The following is a 21,572-nucleotide window of genomic DNA, read 5'->3' as shown; positions in this document are numbered from 1 at the left end:
AAAGACCTCACTGGAGGTTGCATGTAGACACCAGGATTGACTTTATACTTGTAGCTGATGTTATAGGTGCTTCACCTATACATGAGGAGTTTGGGAGACACTACTCTAGTTCTACATACTCTCCAGAGATTTTTAGCATATTCCAGTCTTTCATCAAAGTCTGGGACAGAGCAGTTTCTTTTCTCAAGTTTGAGAGATCAGGCCAGCTCCTCAGGCCATCCATCCGTGCTCAGGCTCTCAGTCCACCCTTACCTTCCTTCACTCATTCCTTTTCCTGTTTGTATGTTATTTAACTGTCTGACATCAAACAACATATGGGGTATGCGGTTCTGAACAAAATCAGGCCTAGATTTATTTCCACAAAGTTTTCATTTAATTAGGAGTGGGTTAACCAGAATGCAATTGTATCTACTGTATGTTTCTATATTTTCTATTTTTCTTAGCTAGTAATTATTGGATGTCTATTAAATTCTAAGTATGTTACATGCATTATCTTTTAAATGTTGAGTTAATTGTAAAGAGATACTATGGCCATGGCAACTCTTAACTAAGAAATTTTTTATTCATTTTATATACCAACCACAGATCCCCCTTTCTTCCCTCCTCCAGTCCCCCCTTCCAGCCTTTCTCCCCAACAACCCCTCCTCCAAAATGGTAAGGCTTCCCACAGGAAGTCAGCAAAGCCTGATACATTCAGGTGAGGTAGGTCCAAGCCTCTCGCCTGCATCAAAGCTGTACAAAGTGTCCCACCATAGGTAATGGGCTCCAAAGAACTAGCTCATGCACCAGGGGTAGATCCTGATCCCACTGCCAGGGGTCCCCTTAAGCAGATCAAGCTACACAACTATCTTGCTTATGCAGAGGGCCTAGTCCAGTCCAATGGAGGCTCCACAGGTGTTGGTCTAAAGTTCATGAGTTCACACTAGTTCATTTTGGTTGTCTCTGTAGGTTTCCCCATCTTGATGCCTCTTGTTTATAGAATCCCTATTCTCTCTCTTTGACTGGACTCCTGGAGCTCAGCCTGGTGCTTGGCTGCATCTACTTCCATCAGTTACTGGACAAAAGATGACAGGGTATTCACCAATCTGATTAGCAGGGTAAGCCAGCTCAGACACCCTCTCCACTATTGCTAGTAATCTAAGCTGGGGTCATCCTTGTGGATTCCTGGGAACTTCCCTAGTAACAGATTTCTTCCTATCCCCACGATGTCTCTCTCTATCAAGACGTTTCTTTCATTTCTCTCCCACTCCATCCCTGTTCCAGCTTGACCAACTCTTATAAAGGAAAGCATTTAATTGGGTTTTGCTTACAGTTTCAGAGGTTTAGTCCATTGTCACCATGGCAGGAAGCATGGTGGCATGCAGGCAGACATGATGCTGGAGAAGTAGCTTAAGAATTTTCCATGTGGAATCTTCAGGCGGCAGGAAGAGAGAGACACTGGGACCTGGTTTGAGCTTTTGAAACCTTCCAGAGCCTGCCTCCAGTGATAAATTTCCTTCAGCAAAATCACACCTATTCCTACTCCAGGTCCCTACCTCCTAATCTGTGTCAAATACGACCACTTCCTAGTGACCGAGCATTCCAATAGATGAGCCTAGGGAGTGAACACTACAAATTTAATTATCTTTGTGTGTATTATGGGGCCCCTTTTCGTTTTAATATGTAGTGTTCATCTTAAGTATATTTAGTGGATTGACCTTTCTTGAATCTATACTGTTTGTTATCTAAATTCTCATGATGAGCACTTAAGTGATTCATAGTTGTTTATAAAGGCTCTTTTAAGTTCATTATACATGTTTATAAATAGCCCTATGGCTTAACTCTATCCGAGGACAAAAGGAACACACACCACCCAGAATTCAAAGGGAAAATATTATCTTTATTCTTGAAAGACAGCTCAGACTAATCCAGTTTTAAGAGTTTAATTACAACATTTTAAACCAGTTCTTGAATTTATTTTTAAAAGATTTTATTTTGTCCCTTAAAATCTCTAGTTCATGATAATTTAATCTACTTGACATATAACAGCTGTGTATATTATAAAACTACAACTTTGTGTATTGTACACCATCCTAGTTTACTATCTATTTCTGTGACAAAACGTTCTGATCAAAAGTAATTTGGTATAAAAGGGGTTTATTTTCCTCATCAGGGAAGCCAGGGATTATGAAGCACAGATCATGGAGGAATGTGCTTTGCGGGCTTGTTCCCCAGGGTTTGCACATCCTACTTTCTTATACAATGCAGGACCACCTGCCAGCAGGTGACACTGCCTTCAGTGAGTAGGGGCCTCCCACATCAATCATTAACCAAAAAAGTTCCCACAAAACTTGCCTACAGGCCAGTCTTATGGAGGCATTTTCTCAATGAGGTTCCCTCCTCCTAGATAACCCTAGCTTGAATCAGGTTGACAAAATTAAAATTAGCCAGTGCGCGCCTTATTATAGACAATAGCATAGCATTTAACAGTTACTTCCTTTGGTGCCTTTAACCAACATCATCCCATACCTCCTCCATTCAGCATTTATCTGTTTCTGTTGGTTTAAATATTGGGGCTTCTTTTAAATAAGTGAAATCATACAGTATCTCTTTTTTTAATGTCTTGCTTGTTTGACTTAACACAGTTATAATCTGACTCCATTTAGTGTGGTTGCAGGTGGTAAGATTTTCTTCCTTTGTAAAGGCTGCATAATTTGAATTCTCTCTCTCTCTCTCTCTCTCTCTCTCTCTCTCTCTCTCTCTCTCTGTGTGTGTGTATTTGTGTGCTTATACGTATACATATATACACATTTCTTTTCCATCCATCAATCAAAGAGTATTTATGTTAATTCTTATTTTGAATAATGCTGAAATGAGCATGTGAGTGCAAGTATCTCTTTACAACATTATTTTTATTTCATTTAGACTTATATGAGCAATCAGGTCGCTGGATCACATAATAATTCTGTTTTTAACTTTTTAAATTAATTTGTTTTTAATTTAAAATTTCTTTAAATTCTGTTTTTAATTTTTTCTTAATTGTAAGGTTTTGATGTCTTCCTGATTACATTTTCAAAGTAACCAACTAAATACATAAATAAAATCAAACACAGGAACAAATAAACACTTACTCTAGCATCTCTATAGCTGAAGTTATTGATCTGGGCAGGCTCTGGGGAGCTTTGTAACTGACCATCTATCACTGGGTGCTCTGATCTATATCATAGAGATACATTTTAGTCTAAGTCATAAGATGAGGATGACTAAGGGAACTCTCAGTGGTCTCCTAGTTAACTATCTCAGACTGATACCCACTCCCCATCTCCCAGTGTGGAGGAAACCAAGACAGCATTCAGCATTTCCATTATCTTATTTTACAGTTATCCATATTGAAATTTTGAACTGAGTTTTGCTTCTTGTATTCTTGTTTGTATGGCCATATCAACCTTTTTAATGATCTATGAAATTGCTAACTTAGTCACATAAAGAAAATATTTTGTTAAAACCTTTGTAATGCAAATTATGTGCTTTTTCTGCTTTTTGCTTTCTGCCTCTGCATCTACTCATTCCCTTCTTCAGCAACAGTGAGTAACAAATTATGTGAATCAGGTTGTGTCTCTCCTCCATGCTACATCGTCTAGATCACCAGTGCATCAAAGTGTACTCTTTAGTGTGACCTTTAGGGCTTCCATGGCCTGTATTCACCCTGCTCCCTAAGCTTGCCTTACACCAGCCTCTTTCTGAATCAACACCCTCCAGCCATAATATTCTTGGAGTTTCTGCCCCTGTGGATGCCCTTCCTTGAACTCTTCAAATAACTAATGCCTTTCCAAGCATTAGTTATTTGACTTTATCTCTTCTGGAATCCTTCCACAACTATATTTTAAGGGGAATCTCTTCTTTCTGGTCTCCCCAATAAATCATTTCCTTGCTTAGCCTTTTATTCTATCATGAATCACAAACTACAGGTTATCAGTTTGCTTGTTTTTTGTCAGTGCATGACCAGAACATAAGCCGTAAGCTAAGTGAGAGGAACTTTCTCTTGTTCCTTGCTAGATCGCTGGTGCCTAGGACAGAGACTTATACATAGGAGTACTGAGTAAATGTGCTGAATGCATGAGAAAATAAATGTAATTCCTTAAATTGTATTCTTTAAATATATCTTTTGAATGTATTGGATTTTGTTAAAATATTGCATTTGGAATCCATCGAATCTGATATGACTAGATAACCATAGAATCTTCATCAATATTAAGTATACTGTAAGTCACCTATGTCACAGGGTTTGTTGCTTGATAAAGAGTGATTTTAGAGAGATTATGGATTTATGATAAGATTTGTGATATCTGTGTCTACCGAAAAATCTAAATTAAAGGTATTTATTCTAGACAAAGTACAGTAAATTTATAAAATAGATTTGTACTTTGTGTTTTTAGCATAATCAAATGATTACATTTCAGATTTTTTGTTTTAATTTTTCACTGCCAAAGAGAGGTATTCTTTCATTTCCTTTGATAAGAGACCTTGAAAAATCCACAAGTGCTTAAGTAACACATCATTTTAGCAATGAGAAAACATGGGGATTACATTTGAATCAGAACTACTGGGCTTCAAAAAACCTGTTCTGATATTATGCCAATTCTTCTTTGTGCTTGGGGAAAGTGGCCAGGTGGCCATTTCTTTCTCTCATCACCCTGGTAGAGGAAGCAGTGTTATTGACTGCAGAGTCCTGAGTCCTCGTCAACAATGACCATCACTCATTCTCTCAGTCAGATATCAAGGTGGGAAGTCTTTGACTTAAGCCAAAGATGAAAGATTTGGCCAGTTGTGCCTCTCAGCTTCATGTCTGATCCTTGTTTGAAAGACAGACTATCCCAGAACAATACTGTGAGTCTCAATACAATGCTGCCAGACAGAAGTCTAGCCCTGTTTATCTTGGAAACGCCTTGTGCATCAGTCTGGCTGTGAGTAAGGAATCTTATATGAACTTCTGCCAACAGTGCCAGCCAGGTTCATTTTGTTAGTCTGAGTGCAAATTTGTTTGTGAATTGTTTGGTTTTTGTGCCTGGCACTTTCTGAAAAGAAGGATGTCTTTAAGGTCAATAATAAATGATTATATAGGTAAAGCTAAAAAACCTTGATTTGATCAGAATTACCACTCTTGAGGCCTCAGGCTCTGATATAGTCCAGTGGAACAAACTGTCCTTAAGGTTTATATCAACAGAACCCCAGAGTTTAATGAGGGACTAATGGGGAGAGGTATCAGGACAGAGCTGCTTCCAGCCAGCACAGGATACCCTAGTCTTCACAGCCCTCCTCCCCCTGACCCATCCACGGTATCCTACAGGTTCTATTTGTCCGATCCATACTGTCTGAGCTCTGCAATGTGGACATGCTTTCCAACTGTCCCGTCTGTTGACATTTGTAAATATTACCTAACAGTAATTATGTGCTCTGTCACATTCCATAGAATGTGACATAGTGTGTTTGTTGTCCTGAGTCTCTTTGGGTCTGGCTGTCCCAAGGACTGCAATTCACTTTTGCATGCCACAGAAGTACTTCTCACTCAGTTCTGCTCCTTTATCAATGGAGCATTCTGGTAAGTCAACATTATAAAAATATAAACCAGCTTCTGTTTCCATCAACTCATATTGTATTTCAAGGTTGAAATATATTGATATAAGGGAAAATTATTTATTGTCAATTGTAAGTTCTCCAAAGTCATCATAATTCACGATACATGAAAACGAAACAAATAAACAAAAAAGTTCTAGTATAGGTAATTCAGATATGAAACTATAACTCAAAAAATCACAAATTCTAGTCCCATGCTGTGTTGGCTTCAAGAAAATATTTATTCCAGCATGCAACAAAACACATACTGTAGATACTGGCATTTATAGAGACCTCTTTGGAAACTTTTAGTTTTACAGGAATTCATATCAGTAACTATTCATATTTGTAGTGTCTTTCAAGGTCACAAGAAACCGACACTGTATCAGTCAGAAGTGGTGAACTGGACAGCTGAAAGAAGCTGAACAAAGGCCAGAGATGCTGTTTGCTCTCATAGCAGATCCTCTTGGTCCCAATTATGTGTCCTGTACATTTAAGTTTATGCTACAGTTGCCTTGGTGACTACATAGCTTAATCCCATTGTATTCTACAGTTGCATTTTTCTTTCTTTCTCTCTATCTTTCTCCCATTCTTTTTTTTTTTTTTTGAAACAAGGCTTCCTGTGTAGTTTTGGTGTCTGTCCTGGAACTCACTCTGTAGACCAGGCTGGCCTGGAACTCATAGAGATCTGCTTGGCTCTGCCTCCCGAGTGCTGGGATTAAAGGTGTGTGCCACCACAGCCCAGTTTGCATTTTTCTTATAGTGGTATTTTTTAATGAACAAGTCTCTGGTTTGTGGAAATTCACTTAAAGATTTTACATGAGTTTAGTTAATTAAGAATCAAATACCAATTTATATACTAATATGTAACTAAGATTTCAATGCTTATAATTCATAGCCATGGCTAATATTAATTGGGAATACTAATACATGATTGATTGCTTTACTTATTTGTTTATTTGTTTGTTTGTTTATTATTTATTAGAGTCACAATTTCCCTGTATAACAGCCCTGGCCGTCTTGAACTTGCTTTGTAAACCAGGCTGGCCTCAGAATCATGGAGATCTAGGTGCCTCTGCCTCCTGAGTGTTGGGACTAAAGGCCTGCTACCACTGCCCGGCCTAATTGAAAGTATTTTTAAAGCATTAGGTTATAGTCTGAATAAAATTATTCTATTTTGGGGAGAGCATAAAATAATAGTTTATATTTAAATGAATAAAGAAGAAATGGAGATATATTGCATAACATTTTTGATAGAAACTATTTTTAGTCTTACAATATTAAAGTTTTTCACATTAGTACTCAACATTGAAAACATTTAAGAGCAGAGTTTAAATTTTATTATTTATTTGGAATAAACAGGTAAGAGAGTGGTATGATGCATTTTTCAAATTGGAAGAGTCCTGTTTGTTATTAATAGGTATTGAATTCTAGAAAACAATGAAAAATGGCATTTTAGAAAGGTTGATGAAGATGATCTTGTGCCCTGTTACATAGAAGTTGAAAAAATATAGTCTCAAATGTTCTCATATCTCTAAGATGCTGCTATGTTTTGATGCAGTTTGCTTCCCAAAGCTTCCTGCACTGGGAGTTTGATCCCCAAAGTTGTGATGACATGTGGTGGAACTTTAAAGAGGTGTGACCTAAAGGAAAGTCATTTGGTCCTGGGGCTCTGTGCTTATGTATGGACTAATGCTGCCTCTTGAGAGTGGGTCAGGTTTCAAAGCACAGAACTAGTTCTCTGGAGGACGGCTGTTTGTGGTGAGTCTGGCACCCACCTAAACAACTGTTCTGTGTGCACTGCTCACCATTGCCTCATGTCCTCCTTTACCCAGATTCTGTCCTCCCAAGGGCCCCTCCAGAGCCAAGTCTTTGCAGCAGCCTGTTCTTAAACTTTTAGAAGGTCAGCTCTAGATTTGGGGCCAACCCATGTGTGTCTTCCAAAATGGCATTTACAATTTAAAAGCCAATTTTTTTTAAAAATTTGTTCCTTAATCATCTATTCAATTAAATTCATGAGAGTAAGAATTAGCACAATACGTTACTTTTTAAATGTAAAATGCATCACTCTGTTTGCTGTTGGGAACCCAGAGACTGGCAGATGTTAATGTGAAATCTATCTAGTCACCCAAGGGTCACAATGCTTTATATGATGTGGTTTACAGAGGGTATCATCAGGAGAATCTTCTAGCTCCTGTAGAAATGAGGTTGCTGTATTTTTCTTCTCAGGGAAACAAAGTACATGACAGTGGATATAGTATTCTTTCTTTTCTCCAAAATTGAGTCATTTCAAGCTCAACAAGTGGCTTTGCCTTGAATTAGAACGGCAGTTGGAAACAGAAGAAGGCAGGTTTAATACATCACTGATCTTATAGATGACAAGAGTTTAGCATTTCAATGCACATGACACAGTCTATATAATTGCGGATACAAACAGTTTTAAACTATATGGTATAGAAAAAGGAAGAAGCAGCTAAATCAAAGGAAAGTGTGTAAAAAGAAGTCTAGAGCAAGGAAAAATAAAAGCCTATGGAAAGAATAAAGGAGGCTCTATGGATGCAGTGAAAGATGGGTGAAGAGTATGTGCACTGTGCTTCTGAAAGTACCTGAATGTGGTGATATATTGTGTACCATAATAAAATTTACCTGAAGATCAGAGGACAGAACAAGCCACTAGATTAAACACAGAGGCCAGGCAGTGGTGGCACACACCTTTACTCCCAATACCGGGAAGCACACACACCTATAATCCCAGGAAATGATGGCTGAGCAAAGAAAGGTGTATAAGGCATGAGGAGACAGGAATAAAGGCTTTGGGGCTGAGGAACCCCTTTTGGCTAAAGGCCTTTCGGCTAGAAGGGCTTTTTCAGGCTAAGAAGTCCTAGAGATAAGACATAGCTTGTTCCTTTGTCTCTCCAGTCATTTAGCATCTACATCAACATGTGGCTCTGGGATTTTTCTTAAAAGACTATTTAGCAATTCATGTCACACTTGAAATTTCATTAAGCATGAGGTATTAACAGGAAACAAAAATCCTGATCATCAAGTAGCATAAGTTTTTTAGCCTCGTAAGATGATTTTTAGGTATTATTGGAGTGTTGAGAGTTTCACTGAGTTCTGTTAGATTAATGCATTATGTGCATAATTGGGCTTGCTATGACTCCTGTGCTGAAAAGGGCCAAAGCATGATTACTCCAAGCAGACAAGACAGTTTGTAGGAGAGAGTGAATGTTGTGAGTATCCATTTTTATTTCATTCACCCAAGATAGCACTTTCATGTAATGATATCTTCACATTAGTACCTACACCTTGCAACATGCAAGGAAGGCACTGTTTATGGTCAACAAGGAACGGGGATTATTCAGGGTAGATGACTTTCCGGAGAGCTCTTATATGTATCGAACAAGGAAAGACACAAATTTTACTGAGTGCTTGCTCTACTTTCTTACGTGTGCTGTGTTAGCCGCCTTGTATATTGTGTAAACCTCACAAGAAACTTGTAAGGTGGGAGTTATTTCCTCCATTTCCCATAGGAGTTACCAAAGACCAAAGAAAAATGTAGGCAAACAGCCACCTAAAAGTTTCTGAGAAGTCAACGAACAAACAAATCAAACAACAAAACTCCGTCTGTTAAATTCTATAAACAAACATCATAAAATTATTAAAAGTAAGTCTTAGTGGTCCATGTTTGATCCTAAGAAAACATATTATAAAGTTCAACCATTTTCTCCACTTAATATTCTATTGCTATATTTTAAAATAACAATTATGTTTGGAAGAAACTGGTTTGAATTGGTGGACATTAATGATCAGATCTTACTGGGTGGATCCGAGAGGACTTTACCCTGGAACTCCTGCTCCCACTTTCAAGTAAAATGATCAGCCTGACATATCCCAGTTAGGCTGCTCTCCTCCAGCCTTGCCAAGGACAGAGGCCAAATATAAGATCTTATCCAAATGACCCAGCTGTCACTAGCGGCAAACTTGGGAACCGAGCCTGCAATTATCTATAGCATACCCTAGCCAAGCTTCAGCCGACACTGATGAGGAAGGTCAAAGTCAACCCATCATAGCCAGATAATTTTATTGAAATTTTCATTTGTGTTGTCCATGTTTGCATTTCTGTCCTAGAGCTTATTCTATGAAAATCAAAAGGAGTAGAAAATCCATGTTCCTGATTACAATATTTAAGCTGAATTATTAAATTACTTCAAATCCTAATTGGTGACTTTCTTTTTTAGCAATGCAACATAAATGCCAAAATCCAGAAAATTACCCACTACATTAACTTTCCCATGATTTTGCTGGGAGAACTGGAGGAGATAATCTGCAGTTAATTATTAATGGCTCTTTTATCTTTCTCCTTGTTTTGGTGTATGCTTAACAGTTTTCCTTTCCAAGCCAACTCCAAAAGCTTAAAAGTCCTGAACGCAATTTAGAAGTATCTTTTTCTCTGTGGACAGATAATTTTGAAATTTATAGTTAAGTCAGCTGGAGTAACTCAGTTAAGATGCAGATGATAAATTTGCAGGTGAGGTATTTTTTTAAAAAAAAATATTTGCAGATGAATTCAAATGAGGTATAATTGCTTATTTCTTTCTTTATTTAGGCAGGGTCTCATTATTGTGGCCTGGCAGTCCTTGAACTCGCTATGTAGACCAAGCTGGCCTCAAACTTGCAGAGATATACCTTATTTCTTATCTCCAGAGGGTGGTAGCAAAGGTGTGAACCACCACTCCTCCCTTAAAATTACACAATTTATTATAAATTATATTAAATTACAGTTTTCACTAATTTCTTACAAGAAAATAAGATAAAAATCCAAGTATTGTTTTCAAAATTACTGTATTTAATTCTGTTAGATATTTCACTTTGACAATTTTTTACAAGTGTCTTTTTTTAAGCGTCATTGGGTACATTGTTAAAATGTAAATGAAGTATTTAAAAAGAATCACTCATCATAAACAGTAGTAGCATGATGAAATCTTAGATTGCATTTATAATTCCTTGTATGTCTTAACTCAATACTCAGCATCAAATAACTATTGGTAACTATGAGATTTAATTATCAATCTCCTGATCACCCAGGTCAGAGAAGAGTCAGCATCACAGTTGATGGCCTGGAGTGAGATTATGGCTTGTTCACACCAATAATCATGTACTTATAACTTTAAATCACCTCTATTAATCCCAAACACAGCAGCAGCTATCACAGTGAGCTAGAAATCCAGCCATGCATAGAGCTAAGGGCATTTGTTTCCTTGTGTTTGCGTGGATTTTCCAAACTAACTGAGGGTTCCTGATTCCACAGTGCTATTGTGTGGATCAAGTGATCCCTGGTCACAAAAATACCCTGGAGACTGACTCCCCTGGCGTCCAGGTTCTGAGTGTGGTCAGGCATTCCACATGCCTAGCCGATGAGCTGTCTTTGCCTGCCGTGGTGAGAGACTTCCTTCTCAGGTTTTGTAACTCCCAAGGAAAAGTAAAATGGAAAAAGGTATTTAGAAAGTAGAAGTTATAAGAAAATGCATGTACAAATCTTGTTCAATTAATTTCTGAAATCAGATGTATCTTTCTGGTCTTTTAAAAAGATATTCTTGCCCAAACAAGAATTTTTATAATATCTGCATAGAATTGCAAACATCTGCTATACTGATTTCTTTAATGTGAACGGCAACCAGATATTGCTAATTATATCTTTGCTGTGCGTACATGGGATACTCCAGTTTTAGTCTCCTTTTTTGTGGTTTATTGTATTATGAAATACATTAAGGCTGAGAGAAAAGAAACGCCCCCCCCCCCCAAACCGATTCCTTAGACTCTTTTCTCCTTTTTACCTAGTGTCTGAATTTGTCTTGGAGAACGAAATTTTTAGGTAGCTCACTCATTTTATGACAGTGCCCTTCTAAAGCTTCGGGTATCCTTGGCGTCCTGGGACTAACGGAGCATAACTCCCAGTGTGGCTCAGTCCCAGACTGCTGCTGAGTGAGGCTGGGGTGCAGAGTCCTTGCTCTGCCAGGGATCCAGCGCTGTGCTCAGAGTCCTACAGGACAAACGTACCCACTAGACTGGATGTGAAGCCTTGCACGATCTGCCTCAGAAACCCATCCCTTGAAGGATAACGGGACTAGGCAGCGTGTAGTTACAGGCTCCTCCTCATCTCTGTTCCCGGGATTTTACACGTTTTTCACAAGGGAATTGTGCTTGAGTTAGAGGATCAGAGGAGTTCTTTCCCGCCACCCTATCCGGATTCCTACAGGGAAAGGAACCTTAACATTCAGAGACCGCAGCCGGTAGTCCTCCAGTCCGAGGTAAAAGCAACGTCTTCTGAGTGGGGCTGCAAGAGCGCGGGTGCAACTTTTAGTTGCTGACTAAGCGGAACAGGATGGCAGCCGGAGCCTACACCTCCCCAGACCCCCAAGTGCATGAAAGACGGAGGGAAGCAGCATGACCAAAGCCGGAGCTCTTAGAAAGCCCTGCCTCTCGGAAACCTGCAAAGGGAGCAGGGGAAGGAGCCAGGGATCATGCGAGAGCCAAAGGGGGGCCTTCCGCCCCCCTCGCTGCCCCCTCCTGCCACCCTCTCACCCGGACAGCTGTTCAGCTCTTGTAATTCATTGGCTTCCCCCGCCCCGCCTTCCAAATACCACCCCAAGCCAGTTTAGCCCCCTGCCTCACCCCGCTGACCTAATAAGGCCATGCACACTGCAGGAGACCTATATAAAAGTCAGGACTGTTGGGAACTTTGCAGGACAACTGGAGCAAGGAAAGGAAGGAGCTGTCCAGCGCTGAGAAACAAGAAGGTGACCATGGCTAAGGAGTGGGGCTACGCCAGCCACAACGGTGAGTAGAGCCAAGGCACTACAGGGCTGCCCCTGGCATTACACAGATGTGCTGGCACAGGAGTGGTTCAGAACTACTAATGCTAGCATATAGTGAGAACTTTCAGGTGTCCCATGTTGCTGGTCCTTTTAACATGGTTCACTGTTTTCCTTTCCACCGAGGAACCTGAAGCTCAGAGACATACTGCAACTAGTCTAAGGTTGGATGATGTGTCTGAGAATTCACTCAACCCCAAACCAGGTCTGGTTGATCCTTACTCTGTGAAACTGAGCAGCGAGCACTTGGCCTCTTTAAGCCTGGGGCCCTGGTAACAATCATTGCTTTGATTATGAGTCAGCTCTTAGCCATGGGCAAGTGAAGAAAGCTGCAAAATCATGTGATCAATATGTGCTTCATTTCAAAGATAAGCTTTTCAGGTTACGTGATTCCTAAGCTAGAGGAGGGAGGGACTGCAGAGACTGAAGTACTCTTCCAGCATAGATAAGCAAGGTTCTAAATAGGTTTGAAATGCAAAGTGCTGTGTTGCTTAATCTGAACCCAAGACCTTTCTGTAACCACTTTCTGGCCTTTGTGTATTTTGCTGGCTTAGTCCACTGGAAAGAGACCTTGGGTTGTACTATTAAATAAATATATTCTCTTCCTTTCATTTCCTAGGTCCTGAGCACTGGCATGAACTTTATCCAATTGCCAAAGGGGACAACCAGTCACCCATTGAGCTGCATACTAAAGACATCAAGCACGACCCCTCTCTGCAGCCCTGGTCAGCATCTTATGATCCTGGCTCTGCTAAGACCATCCTGAACAATGGGAAGACCTGCAGAGTTGTGTTTGATGATACTTATGACAGGTCCAGTAAGTACAGCACTTAGGAAGGCTCATGTGGGTGTTTTCAGTATCTGTTGGCAAAATGCAATTTGTGACACAGTAACAGAACTAGTGGGAAGGGGGAGAAGTTCATCCTTGAAATGGAGATGACATTTGGCTTGGCTCTAGTTGTAAAGAATTATATTTATGCAACGAAGAAGAATGCCGTAACCTCTAACTAACTTTGGTTACCCTGTTGCTGAAAAATGGCCATGTGCCCAAGCTAAACATTAGCTACACATTCCAGAGACAGTATGGTTGAACAGGGAGTCCACGTGGACTTTTTGACTACCAAGAGATGAAGTTCTTACGTTTCCTGATAGTATGGAGAACAGACTCCCTCAAACAGAGAGAAATCAATTGGGTCATCTCTTCCCTGGATAACTGGAAGGAGGCCAATCAATGGGGAAAGGCAGAGCCACTTTGAGTTCAGGTGACCTGGGTTCAGTACCTCACTGGGGATCACCCAAAGAATCTTTGTAGTGAGTGTTTCTGATATATGTTACCACTTCTTCTTGGGGCAATGTTAGTGTGAAATTGGAAACATAATAATGTAATTTTTAAGTCTATACTAGTAACCAATCTGTGAAATAAAATAAGACTAATTTGACTTTATTTCAGACAGGCTTGGTGGCTGTCATCTATAAACCCACTCAAGAGGCAGAGACAAGAGGTTTGCCACAAATATGAGGCTAACCTGGTCTTCCTTATGAATTCCAGGCCATCCAGAGCTAAAGAGTGAAATTTTGTTTCAATTAAGCAGGCTTTATTTCATTGCAAACAAGTCTAAATAATAATTATTCTTTAGTTATCAAGAATGCAATTTCCTAAAACAACATTCCTCATAAGCTAAAATTTCCTTTATTGATATGCATGAATGAACATCCTAATGATATCATAAGAAATGATAGAGTGATCACTCCTACCTTCCAGTTAAGGGAAAGGACAGACACTTACCATTTCCTGAGCAATTATTTCTTGCTGCTCTTTCCTATTTTCCCTTTGCCTTAAAAGCTGAAGCTCCATTTGGAAGGAAAAAAAAAAACCCAACAAAATTAGAAACCACAAGCAGAATCACATGAAATACCATTTTAAACACAAAAATTGAATATTAGAGATTTAATATGGTTAATATGGTTTAGTTCAATAAATTAGACTCATATCCAGATCATAGCTATTCTCGGTGATTGGACAGGAAACTACAAATCAAACCATCCTTCCCAACTGATCAAGCTGGTTCAAGACTAGCATTATTGCTGTAGGTCTGCACTATGGGTTTCCCTATGCCACTGAAAGAAACCAAGTCTTTCTAAAAATAGCTGCTGTTGCAATGCTATTTCATTGCTAAATCTTGATTTTAGGGTTTCTGTACAGTTTTCAGTATCCTTTGGAAGATATTTGAATCTTTAAATTAATCTCCAGGCAGAATGAATTGAGACCAAATTACAGGAGAGATTTAGATAAGTGCTATACAAGCCCAAACTAATGACTAAGAATGATAGCCTCCCCTCTACAAACTAATGACTAAGAATGATACCCCCCCCCCTCTCTCTCTCTCTCACACACACACACGCACACACACACGCACACGCACACGCACACACACACATATGAAATGATGACATATACTGGTCCACCCTGACTAGCTTCCTGGGAAATTTCTGAACTTTTGTTTCCTCTGACATAAGCAGATGCAATCCAAAGTAGATGTGCATGAGAGGTGCCCTTTGTCATCTAAGGTAAAGCACCACTGAAAGTGGGACACTCAGAAGGAGTTCCTGCCTGCTCAGTGATGCCTCACAGGGCGATGTGAGATGAGCACCATTTAAGTGCTTGATCTCAGTTAATCCTCACAGCAGCTCAAAAAAATGTGGGATTGTTATCACCTTCTTGATTCAAAGACCAGTTCAGAGAAGCTGAGCATCTTGCCTGAGATCACACAACGGTGACGGTGTGGACTCAGAAATGGTACCTAAATTCTGTCAGGTGTCCAGTTCTTCCCAACAGTACTGTACTACTAGCCTGTCCTCAGGGTTCTTATAATATATCTGCTACTTTAATTCATTTCCTAAAGTGTTAAAAGAACAAGATAAACAAGCAAAAATGAGAGAGAAAAGAACATTCTTGCTCTGATATATTTTGACTTCAAGTTACAAGCACTTGGGGATGGCTCCATATTCCCAAAAGGTGACATTTTTTTTTTTACCCATGGAGTCTTCTGCAGAGTGCTGGTTTCAGATAGGGTTCTGCAGAGGTAGGGGAACTCACCAGTCACCTTATTATCTTACAGTGCTGAGGGGTGGTCCTCTCTCTGGACCCTACCGACTTCGCCAATTCCATCTTCACTGGGGCTCCTCCGATGACCACGGCTCTGAGCACACAGTGGATGGAGTGAAGTATGCTGCTGAGGTAGGAGGAACTGCCCGATATGCTCTAGGTCTCAAATCATCGAAACTGGAAATTTAGAAACAACTTCAGTACTCTTTCTGCTTCAAGCCTCCCACTCATAAAGTGAAGCCACCAAAGGTCAGAGAGAAGCGGGCAAATGGGTCAGCATCCTCAATGAAGATTCCCCCAACTATTTTGAAAAACGGGCATAGTCTTGACTAGAACCAGAACAGTAAGACAGCTAATGTACATGAAGCAACTATGGCATTAGCTGATTTGATACCCACTATAACCACTTGCAAGAGGTTACAGATAAGCAACATAATGGTTACATAACAGAGACAAAGGGTCGGGCCTGATCTTCTTTACACAGACTGGCTCAGATATCTCTTTTATGAGTATAGATAATACTTCAAAAACAATATTTAGTAATTATGAGAAATCCTTGCTTTCTGCTTGCTTAAGGAAGTGTACTTGTATGTGTATGCACCTTGTTTAAGGCAGTAATTTGCAAGTGGAATAAAACAAACCACCTCTCAATTTCATTAGGACATCAAGTCAAAACTCATTCTTCAGAAATCAAGAGCAAAATTCATTCTTTCTGTCTCACTCTTTTCTAAAGATGTTGGAGAGCCCTGGGATGGGATGGAAATGTAACCATGGCAGTACACTATAGCTGATCCCTTTGGGAGCATCACTGAGTACTTAAATGTTGGCTACATAAAACTTGAAGAAACTCCAAGTACTACCCAGGCTTGGCCTCGCTGGCTTCCAGATTAGATGAGATCCGGCACATTTAGGGTGGTATGGCCATTTCTCTACAGCCAATCTAGAAAGCTAGGGTAGAGACCAATAAATTATTAGGACTGTCTTCCTGGCTCGGCATTTCTTCCACCGGTGGAGAAAGTTCAGGATAATTTTTTTTCCCAAATGGGGAAAAGGCTTGGAGAGTGGTATTTGTACATGGGATTATCTCACATTTTTGAAATTGAATATAAATGTTTAACAGCTATAAACTATTCTCTTGCCATTTTAAGTAACTCAATATGGGCAACTTGATTACTTAAGCTGTGCTCATGTCCTAAATTAAGATACGCTTGCTGCTAGACACTGGAGCTCTGTCTATGAGGAGGCAGACAATTTCCCACCCCCTTTTTTAATTATTGAAATTTTGCCAAAGTATTGCTTATTAATATTTAGAATCTCATCGACTTGGTTATTAATATTTAGAATCTCATCGGCTTCCATGAGAGTATTCAGCAACAACCTGGACAGTGTGCACATTTGGGTCTCTTGTAGATAATAATGCTCATTTCTGCATCCCAAGGATTTATTTCACAGCCTGTGTTTGGTGGTTGCAGCTTCACCTGGTTCACTGGAATCCAAAGTACAACACCTTTGGAGAAGCTCTAAAGCAACCTGATGGAATTGCTGTTGTTGGCATTTTTCTGAAGGTGAGGTAGACATTGATGGTAATTTTTTCTTGTTCAGAATGCAATCCCTTACTAATGTTTAGGAGACCATGCATTCCATTTCCCCCCTTGTATTGGAGGCATGTGTGAGGGCAGGGTCTTAAAAAGCTTATGAAGGCAAAGGCAAGGGCACCGAGTGTGAGCATGACATGTGTTCATTTTCTTTTCACACCATTCTATTTCCATCACACTGGAAACCAGAAAGCCAGTGCTGGGAACTTCTGGGATGCCAAGTGCCTGGCTGGACCTTCACTCTGCTTAACAGGGCCACCACCCACAGGATCTCAGGCTGGGGTGGCACAAAGAATGTGTGTGTTGTTCAGCCAACCTTGGTTTAAAGAGGACTTAGTGACATTAACACATGAACTTCATGGTAACCCAATCTGAGTTTTAAGCCGGCAAATGACCTAGTTTGTACTAGGTTCTGAATTCACTGGGAGGATTGTGAGGGGAAAGACAGTAAGTTTGGTTGTGGAAACATAGCTTTCTTTTGCTTTGGCTCTTTTAAAAAATGGAGTGACTTTGCAGAGAGAGTCAAGGAAGTAGAGTTGAACCAACATGTAGTTTTGTGGTTTTGTACTTCAGAGAACTAAAATCTAAATTTAGATCAGAAAATATATATTCTACAGTCCTTTGGGGTGAATAAACTTATATTTGGCTCAACCTGAGACCATGGAAGACTTATAAACACCAATTGCATGTGGATGGATCAAATAAGCTTTTATGATGATCTCCAATTATAGAGGAGGGAAAAACATCTTATTGGATGCCTATTTGCTTACAGATAGGACGGGAGAAAGGGGAGTTCCAGATTCTCCTTGATGCCCTGGACAAAGTTAAGACTAAGGTAAATCATTTAAGGACTGCAAACCTAAGTCCAAAATATCAATTGTATTCGAACCTTGCACTGTCTGATGGATATCCTACGTTTGCATACAAAATAAATGCCAGGTCTTTGCTTAGTGTTGAGTCCTTAGAGAACTTTTACATCTGTTATTTCATTTGTCAGTCAGCCTATCAGATAAGGACTTTCCCCAGGAAGCTAAGTGAGAGGTTCCGGGGTCTCCTTCCCCACTCCATGGTGAGCACAGGATTGTTGAGGTTTTTTCAGGCCACCCACGGTCACTTTTTCAATCCTGGTATTGTCCTTTCCTGGTAGCCCCTAAATACATTAAATATTAACAACAAACTCTTCTAACTGACACAATTTGGTTATCTTTGCTTTTAAGTGTGGACACTGGAAGAAGTATTCTGAGCATGAAATGTACTAAAGTGAAAGTCTTCAAATCAACCTCCAAGAAGTATTCTCCAGTCTCAGTCTCCCCTGTGAGAAAGGACAGAGTAGTAGCCACACACAGGGTGTAAACAAGGAATACAATGTTGCAGTGACTGTAACAGATGAAGTCAGACATAAAGCAGATTCCTTTGCATCAGAGGTTCCCAAGAGAAGGGCCTGAACCTGTTCTAAAGCCTGCTTTCCTTTCCGTTCTCAAGAATGAATAAGTGAGGCCTCTAGGGGGCGCTGCGTGCACGTGCCGGCTTAGAGTGTCTGCTCTTGTCTTCCAGGGCAAGGAGGCTCCTTTCACGCACTTCGACCCGTCCTGCCTCTTCCCTGCTTGCCGGGACTACTGGACCTACCATGGCTCCTTCACCACGCCACCCTGCGAGGAATGCATCGTGTGGCTGCTGTTGAAGGAGCCTATGACCGTGAGCTCAGACCAGGTGAGCGCAACCGCAGAGCCCTGTGTGTGAACAGTGGGCAGAAGGCATTTGCTAAAGCGAAACACAAAGACACCGAATGCCGATTACTGGTGTGATCCTCAGCTGTCTCACAGTTTGCCCTCTAGAATTTCCCCCAGCCTGATTAGCCTTATCCAAAGGAGCTTCCCAAGGGTAGTGGGACAATGCAATCTTGAAAGAGCAGGTGGGATCCTGAACTGGGTTTATGAAGGGTGAGGACTGGCTAGGAGATGGAGTGGTAAATTCGGGCCCCAGGAAGAGAGAGGCTCAAGAGTGATTTAGCAGGACAGGTTTCGAGGAGTGCTGCGTTCCTCCGGCTTTTACCAGTAGAGAGGCTGAGGCTCAGCTTCCGAAACATAACTCAATTTCTCCACAAGGATAACCAAGCACACATCCCAGTCCCAGTCTGTTTACTTCCGAGAGTTCCTGACTGCTCTTCTCATTCCCTTCTTACATCCATTCATTTAAAGGGTGGACTGGTAGCATGCACAAGACTGGGAGGGAGTTAAGTGGGTGTGCACGTGGAGAACATAGTTAAAGAAGCGAAACACTTGGGGCTCACCGCTGGAACAGGAATGTCTCACAGTAAGCTCAACTCACCAGCCTGACTCCTTGGCCCAAGACGGTGGCTTATATGTTTCGTCCAGGGTGGACCCAAGAGTAAACCGACACTGAAAACAAATAAATGATTAAAATAAGCATTAGCTTTAACAGTCTTGTTCACTGGTATAAAGATTTTTAAAAGTGGAATGACAATTTTTAAATGAGGAAAGCTAAAACCATTTTATTACTAAAGCATAATATATCTTAACTGTAGAAGTACATGTGTGTGTATACGCATGTGTGTGAGCACGTGTCTGAGGACAATTTACAGCCCTCTACCCTGTGGGTTCTGGGCATCGAAGGTTGTCAGCCTTGCCACAAGCACTTTTACACACTGAACCATCTCAGCTACCAAGACATACTATTTTTACGAGAACTTCCTGTTTTCTGATCCTTTAAGGAAAAAAAGAAAAGAAGCGGTTAACATTTTAATGTATAGCCCGATTTTAATTTCTTTCTCGTCTTTTAATTCCATAAATACTTGAGTTGATTACACAGTGGAAGCCTTCCAAGGTTTTTCTTATTTGCAGGCTATCATCCCCTTCTATGTAAAATGTATACTTCATGCTGATCCCTCAATTTACAACAGGTGGGAAAGGTGGGTATCCAGAGAGCAGGAGATCCTGGATGTAAGGAACTGTTTATGTTATGAGCTGATGTTTGCCAACTCACGACCTACCCCTGGAGACTGGGCTTGTGGTTTGCCTGGCTGGCTTGGAGAGCCAGAGGTTTCTAACAGTCTGTTTCCCTTTGCAGATGGCCAAGCTGCGCAGCCTTTTCGCCAGTGCGGAGAATGAGCCCCCAGTGCCTCTTGTGGGGAACTGGCGCCCTCCGCAGCCGGTCAAGGGCAGGGTGGTGAGGGCCTCCTTCAAGTGAGGCTCTGGATTTGCCCTCTTCAGGAAAGAAAACCTGCTCCTGAAGAGTTGCCTGCCTCCTCCTGGTGCTCTGTTTTCTAAGCTGTTCTAAAACACCTAGAGGGAAAAGATGCAGTTACATGAAATAGCAACGCCTTTTGACACTATCTAACCCAGAAGCATGAATTTCACACCTAACCTTTGTAATAACCACCTTTTCTATAAAATTAGTATTTCTAGTATGAGTTCAATGAGGAAGAAATAGATAGAAGAAGAGATATATACAACAATGACTTACTGAGCATATTGAATTTGTCACAATCTCAGGGCTCCTGTTTTCTAGCTGAGTTACTGATATTACAGAAGTCATGCTGTGTGCGTGGGTACGGAAATGTGTGCCCACTGTTAGGATCATTGTGTTTTACCCCTTAATACCAGCAAAACTCCATTACTCGTTAAAATTTTGCCTACTACCAAGTTTGCCTGGTTTTAATTGTCTGTAAAACACACACACACACACACACACACACACACACACAATTAGGTGTTTTAAAATGTTTGATCCAACATTTGAATTTCTTCTCCATAAAGATGGTTTTCTGCCCATTTCTTTTTTATTTCACTACTTTTATCTCTGCATGCTTATTAAAATAACAATAATAGTAATAACAAAAATAAAAACTGTCTCTGGTGTCTTTTGAGTTTGCGGCTGGAATGAATGATTCCTGGAACAGGAAGGAGTGGATGACAGGTCGGTCACAGAAACTATAGAGACAGGATGCAAATGATAAGTGGGTGTATACTCTTTTTAAACTGAAGACTTAGATTAAGACATTTGTATTAAGTTAGCATATGAAGTGACAGGTTTCATTATGGCACTTTCATGCATATGAGTCATTATACTTTGTTCTAATTTAGCCTCTCCATCACTGCCTCTCCATCACTGCTCTCCCCCGTCACATCTGCCCTCCGACCATCCCCTCCTCTACTTCAACACCACATGAATCCCATTGTCCTCCCCTCTTAAGATCTGTCTCCTCCTCCCCTCATGATCTCACACACATAGATCATTTTAAGCCTAGGCCTTATATGTCTTTCTGAGTCTGACTTATTTCTCCTAATAAGATTGTTTTTTGTGTGCACAATTATAAATGACAAAAATGGAGGAAACCCAGAATGACAAGCTTCTCAAGTTGGCTTTTTGTAACTGAAGGGTCGA

General features: G+C 40.5%; 2 protein-coding genes across 2 annotated transcripts in view; one reads left to right on the top strand and one right to left on the bottom strand.

The window, feature by feature from the left end:
• The window catches only part of LOC118578183 (carbonic anhydrase 1), a 112,077-nt gene that overhangs the window by 77,456 nt on the left and 13,049 nt on the right, over positions 1 to 21,572 (bottom strand). The window contains exon 2 of the mRNA XM_036178909.1: positions 19,497 to 19,567. Coding sequence (XP_036034802.1) covers positions 19,497 to 19,567 — 71 coding nt within the window. The remainder of the gene's footprint in view (positions 1 to 19,496; positions 19,568 to 21,572) is intronic.
• Positions 11,878 to 20,882, top strand: Ca3 (carbonic anhydrase 3). Its single transcript, XM_036178910.1, has 8 exons — positions 11,878 to 11,903; positions 12,341 to 12,432; positions 13,087 to 13,284; positions 15,587 to 15,705; positions 17,046 to 17,138; positions 17,941 to 18,003; positions 18,723 to 18,878; positions 20,256 to 20,882. Exons 2-8 carry the CDS (start codon positions 12,399 to 12,401, stop codon positions 20,373 to 20,375), a joined length of 783 nt encoding a protein of 260 aa, XP_036034803.1. The 5' UTR covers positions 11,878 to 11,903; positions 12,341 to 12,398; the 3' UTR covers positions 20,376 to 20,882.

This window comes from Onychomys torridus, chromosome 2 (assembly GCF_903995425.1).
Source record: "Onychomys torridus chromosome 2, mOncTor1.1, whole genome shotgun sequence".
NCBI classification, from domain to species: Eukaryota; Metazoa; Chordata; class Mammalia; order Rodentia; family Cricetidae; genus Onychomys; species Onychomys torridus.
Note: the sequence above shows the minus strand (reverse complement) of the source record. Positions and strands in the feature narration are given on the sequence as shown.